This window comes from Typopeltis vanoorti, chromosome 13, assembly GCF_054136105.1.
Source record: "Typopeltis vanoorti isolate ZY-2024b chromosome 13, IOZ_Tvanoo_1.0, whole genome shotgun sequence".
Lineage (NCBI taxonomy): Eukaryota > Metazoa > Arthropoda > Arachnida > Uropygi > Thelyphonidae > Typopeltis > Typopeltis vanoorti.
In genome coordinates, this window is record NC_143561.1 from 26,493,683 (window position 1) to 26,504,395 (window position 10,713).

The following is a 10,713-nucleotide window of genomic DNA, read 5'->3' on the forward strand; positions in this document are numbered from 1 at the left end:
AGGACTACATAGAGGGAGAGGAAGCCATTGTCAGAACTATAGAGAAAGAGGCTTAGAGAATGAAGATTGGGGGGAAAAAGAATGGAATCAGAGAACAGGCAGCTAATGATGAGTGAAAATACCTGGGGGGGGGGGAGTTCAGTTATGCTGAATTTCTCAAGGAACATTTAGCAATATCATAAGAAACAACTATATTCCATCATTATCATATTTGTGACGTGTATTTTCAAGTGGCATACAAAACTGCGTTCCAAGACTCATCAAAACCTGTTTTTTCACCATTTTTTGAAGCTCTACTTTTATAAGTACTTAATAAAAAATTAGAGCTTCAAAAAATTCAAATGAAAAGTGAATGGTATAATATATTCATTTTTAAATTTATTTATAATTAATATTGACAATTTGCCTTAAGTAGCTGCCTACGTTTTATCTATTTCTGACAAATCTTAAAATAGAAAGTAGCTCCATAGTTGAATGAAGAGGAACAATAGTTAATACATTAAGCTTAGTGCATAATTGTATGGCTAAATATGACAGTGACCACAGAAATATTTATAGAGAACCACAGAGCAGAACTTAGTATTTATCAGATGAAAAGCAAGGAAAATTGGAAAGCAGAATAAGTGAGGCAAATTATTTTATTTGTGAATGATCTAAAATTTAGAGATTTTTGAGATGCTTTTCAAATTTGGCAGGTTATAGAAGAAAAATAATAGTTCATTAATATTCAATTTAAATGAAAATTATAGCAAATCAATGCTATAATTTTATTCCCAAAATGCTATTTTGAGAATAAATAAATAAATTTTTGGAATGAATAAATAAATAAATAAAACAAAAATAAATAAATCAGTAATAAAAGTTTAAAAAAATAAATTAATTAACAAAAACTTTTATAATAATATGCAGATAATAAAAAATTAATGTTTGATGTAATTACACTAATTTTTTTATCATCTGTATATTATTATACTTATAATGCATAAAAATACTTTATGTTAATTTATTTTTTGGAACTTTTTTTCCATCAGACATCAGGCTAGTGTAAATGATTAACAAAGTATTTAGATTTATCTTACTTTTGTGTAGTGTCATGTAGCTTATGTCCTGTGCATATGTATATTTTCCAGATGATGACCTCGATAGAGAGGTCAAAATGTTGAGTGTTATTTACTTAATTATGAGTAAAGTAATTACTCCAGCACAAGTGTTTTGTCTCCATATATTCTTTACAATGAATATTCACTATCACCTTTTTTTTATGGAGAAATTCATAGATGATGTATGAACTATTGACTAGTTTCAGCTTATGACTGTATTAATTCTACAAGTGGATCTTTTCATAAATTTAACTTGGGTTTTTGTTGAAATTCTTGCACTATAGATTGAACAAAGAGCATTGGAAGTGTGGGGAAGTGAAGAACAATTGGAAGATGCCAAAGATCAGCGTGAAGAAGATAAAGATAAACGTAAACAGAAGGCTTTTGACCGAAAAGTGAAAGGTATAAATATTGTTTTTAAATTTATTTATAATTAATATTGACAATTTGCCTTAAGTAGCTGTCTACATTTTATCTGTTTCTGACAAATCTTAATAGAAGGTAGCTCCATAGTTGAATGAAGAGGAGCAATAGTTAATACATTAAGCTTAGTGCATAATTTTATGGCTAAAAATGGACAGTGACCACAGAAATATTTATAGAGAACCACAAAGCAGAACTTAGCATTTTTCAGGTGAGAAGCAAGAGAAATTGGAAAGCAGAATAAGTGAGGCAATTATTTCATTTGTGAATGATCTAAGATTTGGAGATTCTTGAGATGCTTTTCTAAACATGGGAATGATATTGCTTAGCTGTACAAATCTAGGATTTAGACAGTGTCCCATATGTCACGAAGGGGATTTAAACATTTAATAAATTTTTTTATTTATTAATTATTTTAATTATTTTTTTTGTTATAATGAAATACAAAACCTGGAAATTTTTTTTTTATTAGTTATGAAAAACCACAGCACGTAAATGCCTTCTATTTTCTGCTTCACAAAGACGGGCCTTTTCTACGACATTCCATGACAGTTGTTAATGTTTCTGGCTGAAGTGCTCTAATTTCTGCACAAATGTTCTCCTTCAGCTAATTAAAATAAAAAGCCAAAAGGCTAGTTTTCTGGCAATTGAATAGATATTAAATGGATAAGAATCCTACATTGTTATATAGCCAGTTTCACTTACTGGCTATATAACAATGTAGGATTCTTATCCATTTAATATCTGTTCTCCTTCAGCTGTTCGGTTGTCTGGAGCTTGTTCATATACACCTTTTCCTTCACTGTAACTGCATAGGAAGAAGTTGGGAACTGTCAGATCAAGAAAATGTGATGGCCAGTTAATTACAGATCTTCGTGAAATTATTCATTTGCCAAAAATGTGCTTCAGAATATGCTTAATGTTCAAAATAAAATTGCTCAGTTTTGGTTCATTGTTGTGTGAACTTTCCATGCTTAATTTTCCAAATGTTCCTTAGAATAACCTGAAACAAAATAAAATGAAAAAATTAATAATCAGAAAAGTTATTCACATTTTAAACCTCTTCGTGACATATGGACCACCCTGCACAAATTATAAATTCAGTTTTCAGACTGAACTCTATTAAAAGTTAATCGTGATTTATTCCTTTTATGTTGCATGATATTAAATTGCAATATCATTAAAAAAAAATCGCATACAAAAGAATAAAGTATTTAGTAAGAGATTTCATCTAATTTAATTTTTTTTTAAATGGAATATATCATAATTTTTGTATTATAAATATAACGGGTTACCGTGAATTTTCAGGATAAAAAAAATGGTAAGCAAGTTTTGTGTCTGTCTGAATTGCTGAATTTAATGATTCAACAAAAATTGTACTGATTTTTTTACCTGTCAATTGAAAGTTCTCACTTGTGAAGGACAAGCATATGAGCATTTGTCAAGCCCTGTATATCAGCTGTGTTCATCTCCTTCAGCCTTGTTGAGTGACATAGTTCTTCATATTCAAATCAATAAACAATTAGAACTATGCTAGTTTTGCTTTTGTGTGAAGCAAATTCACTAGCATCACTCCCCCCCCCCCCTTTTTAAGGATGTGTCTTAATAATGTAAGCAATTCAGAAATCATGTTAATAATCAAAGTTCACTTTTAATAATAAGAATGGTTAAACTTTCTGAAATCAGAATATGTGTGTGTGTGTGTGTACTTACTCCAAGAGTATCATGCACAATACATAACTATAGAATGTTTTCTTGCCTCTTTCACTTTATCCCACAGTATCTTGCTATCTGACATAAGATAAAGCAAAAAAAGTAAAGATATTGAAGGTTTCTTAATATTTGTTCTTTCTTTCTAATTGGAAGCAAAAACAAATTAACTGATATATGAATATGCAAAAAAAACATCTATCAACATTTGGTGGGCTTGAAAAAATACATTGAGTGCACATTCTTGTTTGGTATCTATTCAGGAATGTGGTATCACGAGGGTTCCATGCTTCACTTTCAGGTACATACTTATTGCTAATAAGCAGTATCAAATTTCACTCCATTGAACTGGGAGAAAAAAAAAAATTCATGTGCTTCAGCAAAGTCAGTCAAGTGGATTTAGCAAGATATTTTTATGCATTCCAAAAGAAAAAGCATGGTAATCTGAATGTCACCCACTTTACTTTTAAATAAATTGTAAAGAGCTGCTTTTATTTTATTGTTTCATTGAAATAAAGATCACAGCATTTTTAAAAAAATTAATACTTCATATTCTTCAAATTTCAGCTCTCCGCATGACTGTTCGCAGCAGCCTTTATCGAAAAAGTTCGACAAATCATGAGCATTCTTATGGTTCTGAGACATACAATAAAAAGGAAGATGTATATGAAAAGGTGTGTGAAACATGTGGCCACAAAGTTGCATATGAAAAAATGTGATAAATGACTTATGATTGGATAATGTTTATCATTAATTTTGATCCATATCTTTCTGTTTAATTTAAATGGATATATCTTGAATGTTATTGTTAATAATATTTCAATAGATTATCCTAAAAATAATTTCTCCATTATCTATGAAAATAAATAATGGTAATGTATTACAATCCCCATGGGATTATTTCCAACAGTATAAACTGCCAAATGTTTTTCATTCATGATAATGGTTTAGAAGTGAACAGTATACATTAGGGTGGATTGAGCCATTTGTTAAAACCTTTCCTGCTGGCAAGAGCTTTTAACAACAAACAACTTGTTTATTGTTAAATCTCATCCCAAAATCATACTTAGGATGGAATCCAAAGTTTTCTGTTTTATTTATTTTTTTAATCACTTCAAAATAAACAGTCATACAAAGTACATATCACATTCTAATTTTTAAGTGCTTTTTTGTGGTTTATTTCCATAATTTTGGTTATTTTCATTAAAAAAAGTTTTTTATTTATTTATTTAGAGAATATAATCAGCTCTGAATGAAATGCTTAATAGTCTACTCAATTTTACTTTTATCTTATATTTAATATTCATTTGGAAAGAAATTATTATACTGTTTTTAAAATAATTTTTAAAAAAATATTAAAATAATTGGTGGACAGTTAAAATATGATAGCTGGGACAATGAACTACAATCTTAAAAGATGAATTTTCTTTAGTTTAGAGATTCGAAATTAAAGGGGTTGCTCCAAGAGCTAAGCTTGCTAATCAAGAATCTTATTTTAATTTTATAGTTTGCATAAATATTTCTATATAAAATATGAAAGCATACTTTCTGAAATTCCAATTAATATTTTCAAATGAGTTATATGTATATTGAATAAGAAATTTTAAACAAAGCTGACACTATACAAGATGTACAGGTGGTGTTTGGAGACTTTCTATGTTCATGGGATTAGGATTTGGAAAGAAAGGGAGAAAACTTGCTGATCAACTAGCATAACTTTACTATTAAAAGTTCATTTTTTGGAACTATTCTTATTTAACAATTCAACATTCTTTCACTGAAGTCACAGCGTGTGCATTGCAATTCTTTCTCAACATCTTTCATACTGTAACTTCTCCAACAGCAACCATAGGTATCCACACCTGCAGAACTTGGTCTTCTTTCATAGCTTTTCTTAGTATGTTCATGAAATGGGTCATAGAAATATAGGTAGTTCTAAACATGCTACGACTTTTCTGTATCTGTTGATTATGTAAACACATCAATTTCATTTTAATTTATACCAGGAAAAGCAAAATAGTTTCTGACAATACAAGAGAGTGATGAACTTTTGTTTTGAAACATAAGTTGTTCTGTGAAATGTGTAGGGACATGTGCCCTCTCCTCCTTTTTTTTGACATTTTACTGTATTTTTATGAAGTGCCTTTTAACTATGGTGTTTATTCCAAGTTACCAACATGTTTCTTTATCAAACTGAAAAGACACAAGAAATTTATGTATATTATTTCTGGGAAAACTCCCATGTTACTCCTCTTTATAAACTATTATGATTAGAGCTATTTTGCCTGCTTCAGTTTAGGAGTACCCCTGTTTAAATGTCATTGGCTATTTACTCATGGATTCTTAGGGCATTATAAGTGTAGATGTACTAAAAAGTATATGTAGCCTAAGGAATAGAGAATTGCACATACCTTTTTCTGGGTGTTGTGGCTTTTGTGTTCAGATGACGACCACAAATAGTCGAAACGGTCCACACCCCGTCAACCACCTTTCCCCTTCCCCCTCCCTATTTTAAAAAAAAAAATTAACCCTTTCACTTTTTCCCCACCCTATATAAAAGTATATGTTTCTATATGTTATGAAAAAAACCCGGGTTTTTCTAACTTATTCTACCAAACTGCCTACCCCCCCCCACACACACACACTCTGCAGTTTTCGACATCGCAGACTGAGGAAAAGCCACAACACCCAGAAAAAGGTATGTGCAATTTTCTATTCCTTAGGCTACATATACTTTTTAGTACATCTACACTCATAATGCCCTAAGAATCCATGAGTAAATAGCCAATGACATTTAAACAGGGGTACTCCTAAACTGAAGCAGGCAAAATAGCTGTAATCATAATAAAAGACACAAGAAACTTTTGCAGAGGATTGGGGTAAGAAAGCTATCAAGTGTGGAAAAAAAATATAATGGCACCCCCCCCCCCCCAAAAAAAAAAAAAAAAAAAATTCTGCATCACTGATCATCAAGTAAATTATTTATTTTATTTATCGTATGGCTAATTACATCGCAAGAAAAGGAAACAAATACAGTGTCGGTAACAATATATATATATAATTAAAATAAATATAAATAGACATATTTATAAAAAAAAAAAAATCTAAACTCGACATCTCTAAATATGTTGTTGTGTCCCATTCTTGTTTAAATATATATTTTCCTTATACTTTCCTTTCCTTTATATATCTTATCCCTTTTCTCCGTGTATTGCCACTTCCGTACCAGAAATCTAAGCTCTTGCCCCTCTTAGTATCCTAAAACATTTATTTTTTTAAGCTGCGCCATTTAGGACATTTAGTTTATAAAGAAATTTAAAACAAGAAGCAATTCCTAAATAAGTCTAGAAGTGAAATAATCATGCAGTCATAACCTTGATCTCATAACTTAACTTTTTCTTCCTCCCCATGCCTAGTTTCATATGTTATTACAAGCAGTGCATTGAAGGATTAAGACTATTATATCGTGAAACCTGTGGGGTATTCATAACTAAAAGTTCGCACGTATACATGGCCGGACTAAGACAATTTTGCATCCCAGGCAAACTCCTTCTTTGGCGCCCCCAAGGTTTTTTTTTTAATATTTAATACTTCCTGATTGTAAGTAGGGATAGGTTTTCTCAAATGATTAATAATTTCACAACTTCACGATTTCTACTTATCATTTCTATTCACTAACAAAAAAATAAAACAGTACATACAAAAAAAAATTACTAAATTATTGGTTATTAAAAATATTATGGGTTTTACACTTTTGATTTTATCAATTATAATTTACATATACACTCGGGTCTCTTTTTATGCGGATTTAAAGTTATGCAGTGCATAACTTCAAGATACCAAACCTTTTGACACTTCTGCTCATGTCAACAGGAGAATCCATTCCGATAATAGGGTAATCCAGCATTTCCCAAACTTTTTCTATGACAGAACACTTCACAAATCCTGAAATTTTCATGAAACATCTTGGTTATTTTGTAATGTATTAATTAATAATTAATTGTTAATTTAGCTGATTTTTTATTAATTAATAATCGATTAAACATCATTTAAACGTAAACATCATTAAATTAATGTGTGCTGATTTTCATTGACATGTCCCATTCTGATCACCAAAAATTTATAATATTATTATAAGTACTAACGAGTGAATGCAGACTTTTTCTCCTGTGTGCTGATAGTTTTCCCTTCCTTTTGTACATTCTGGAGATTGCTTTGTAGGCTGGAGGTGAATGAATCACTATCTGTACCTTCAATAAGAGATTTCTTAACACAAATTAAAGAAAGTCCCTTGTCTCTTATTCATATTAAAATTTAAATCTGTAGACCTATTACTTTTAAAAACTATTACGTTAAGCACACTAGAAAATGAATCGTTAACAGTAACTGACGTTTTGAAAAAATTTTCTATTTTGGACTGCTTAAATTATGTTGCATCTGCTATCGCTGAAATAAGACCTGAACTTTAAATGACTGCTGGAAAGCAGCTTGGCCTAGATGTGTTGCAAACAGTGCAACCATGCAAACATCTACATTATCAGCTGAAATCATTACTTTGGCACATGAAATTGGTGGAGAAGGTTTTGATACATTTAGCCAGAACGATGTAGACGAATTGCTTGTGGATAATGCCTTAAGTGACGATGATATTATTGGATATCAATTAACTTTAAATATCATCGAAGATCCAGAAAACGATAGTGAAGCGGAAGAAAAACCTGTCCCCCTCAGTGCAAATATAATTCAAGAAGGTCTTGAGCTGTGCAATAAATTGGAAAATCATTTTCTTGTTAATGACAAATTCTGAACGAGCCTTTAAATTCCAACGTGAGCTGAAGAACTGTATGTCTGGATGTTGCGAGCTGTATAAAAAATTAGTAAAATCATCATCGCAAAGTTTAATCACTGATTATATTGTCAGAAGAAAAAAATCAGCACAGAACGAGGGTGAAGCTAATTCTGTTTGTGAAGAACCATTACCTTTACCAAACAGATCTGATGCACTGACTATCTCTTCTGGTGAAAGTGATTTTGCACCAGTTCGCACAAACGTTGCCGAATATTGTCTAATAGCAACGATAATTCTGATGACAAAATGTAAAAAAAAAAATTGTTACTTTTCAATAAAATTAAATGAATAAAGCTTTAAAACAAACTTAGGCATTCTTATTTTCATAAACATTTTTTATGCGATTTTAGGTTTATTTTAATTCATTGCTTTGGTTTTATGTGATTTTAGAAAATTATGTAATATATCCCTAATTTTTCAATGTAAGTTAGGCCTTTTTTGTGCGATTTTTATGTGCGATTTTCTGTGGAATGTATCTACCGCATAAAAAGAAACCTGACTATACTGACTATATTTTTCTTGATTTTAAATCTGTGAAAGTTTTTATTCTTTCACTAATATCTATTTTCTGAAAAAACTGCATTTTCAATAGATAGTAAGGCTAAAGAATTTAATCTCTCACTCCCCATTGTTGATCGCAAATATGTTTTAATAAGTTTCAATTTGCTGAAACTTCTCTCAGCTGTTGCTACTATAATAGGAATCATCAGTAGAATTCTCAATGCAACCCACATATTTGGAATTATATTCTACAAATTATTTGCTTTTTAAAATTGTAAAGTTTCCAATGGCGAATTGATGTTTTCCGGAAGTAAACTGTTTAGAGATTTAATTTCTTCAAAGAGCTCGTTCCCGTCAATGTCGCTATTATTTTCAGGGAAGAATTGAATGCAAATCCATACATTCTTTTTATAATTCATTTAAATCAGCTATTTTAGTTATTAATCTTTCTTCAAGAGATGTTAATATCATGTTCAAAATGATGTTGAATATCGTTATTCTAAACTTTGTTCTCTCATCAACAGTAACAAGAGTGTCTTCAGATTCATAACTAAATAATTTCTTCCTACGAATTATTCTTTTTTCAATAAATATTGGCTCCGTTCCTAAAAGCTTTGCTAATTCCTCAGCTTGAGTCAAAGCATTTTCAAATTCTAGTGTATGGTATTGTCTAATGAATTCCGTACATGATTTTAATAAATTTATAACCAAAAGACAATTTCGGTGATTACACCCCATTTTTTTATTATTCAGTTATACAACATACTGAAATAATAGTTCTCGACAAGTTTCATAAATCGTAGGATTTACATCTTCAGGGATAAATAGTATAACTTAAAGTTTAAACAAGAGAATTAATAAATACAAATCATAACCGTCTGGCTATTCATTAACTCAAATAACAGAATGCAGATATAAAATGTTATTGACGTTGAACAATACTGGACGATGTCACGTGTTCTTGTTCTCGTTCATACAGTTCGAGCTCAGATTGAGGTAGATTTTTTATTAGAGCTGACCACACTTGATGGAGAATTAAATCTTGATTTTTATTGCATTGGGTTGGGTTTGTCAGCATATTAGCAGCTTCTTTAAATTTTCTTATGTAGTAGTTATTTTCTATGTATGACATGGTCGTTTTTTGCCAGAGTACATCGTGTTCAGTGGAAGTGGTATGGAAAGCAAGACCATTTTTTGTTCTCTTTTGTATTGTATGTCTTTTTGGTGTTCTGCCATGTGTATTTCTCCAGATCTTCCTGTCTGTCCTGCTTAGCAAATCCCACAAGAGCAATGGATTTTGTAGACTCCTGGTTTTTTAAGAGGATGATGAGGTGGTTTTGGTGGATGTGGGAATCTTGAGATTCTTTCCATAGGAAGGAAGGCTACATTTACGTTGTGTTTGTTCAATAATTTGGCTAGCTTATCTGTAACATTTTTGATAGAAGAAAGTAAGATTGCGTTTTTGTAATCCTGTTTTATTGTGTTGTTAGTTGGAGGCATTTTAAGGATTCTCTTGATGGTTTTTGTTTCATACCTATTCTGTTGGAGGATTTGTGTTAAGTATTTTAGTTCTTCATTACATTGTTAATAATTGGTGGATTTTTATATAGAGAATATTCATTGATATTATCTTAATATTTATCCTACCATAGAGATGATCTCTGTTTCTAACAATTATTTTTTTTTAATTCCAAGTGTACCTATATGTTATTATATGCACAAGGGTTCACTCCAATTGGTGCAATGATCTTAACTCTTTCTTTCAGAATCCAAATAATCACTGACTCAAGACCAAAATACAAAATAAATACATTTAATAAAACAAAAACAATATATATACACTTCAAACAACTTTACATAACTAACTACAAATTTAATTAGATCCAAGGCCTTTTTAAAATAAACTTACACTTAAGGCTAAACACTTTGTTTTCAAAATGACAAAATGTTCATAGCCAGTTTCTCTCTCTGTCAAGGCCCTTTTCCAAAGATATATGACTATTCTTCATTTTCACAGGATCCTTTTTCATCACTCATGTAGCAAACATTAATTTTTCCTGACTTAATTCTGTCTCTTTTCCATTAGAAATAATAGTCAGATCCGGCATCCTTAATACAGATGAAACTTCC

At 30.5% G+C, this 10,713-nt stretch overlaps 1 protein-coding gene across 1 annotated transcript in view; it reads left to right on the forward strand.

The window, feature by feature from the left end:
* Xpac (DNA repair protein complementing XP-A cells homolog Xpac) overlaps positions 1-3,952 on the forward strand; it is a 60,951-nt gene extending 56,999 nt beyond the window's left edge. The window contains exons 5-6 of the mRNA XM_090403188.1: positions 1,385-1,502; positions 3,801-3,952. Coding sequence (XP_090259314.1) covers positions 1,385-1,502; positions 3,801-3,952 — 270 coding nt within the window. The remainder of the gene's footprint in view (positions 1-1,384; positions 1,503-3,800) is intronic.
* The last annotated feature ends 6,761 nt before the right edge of the window (positions 3,953-10,713 follow it).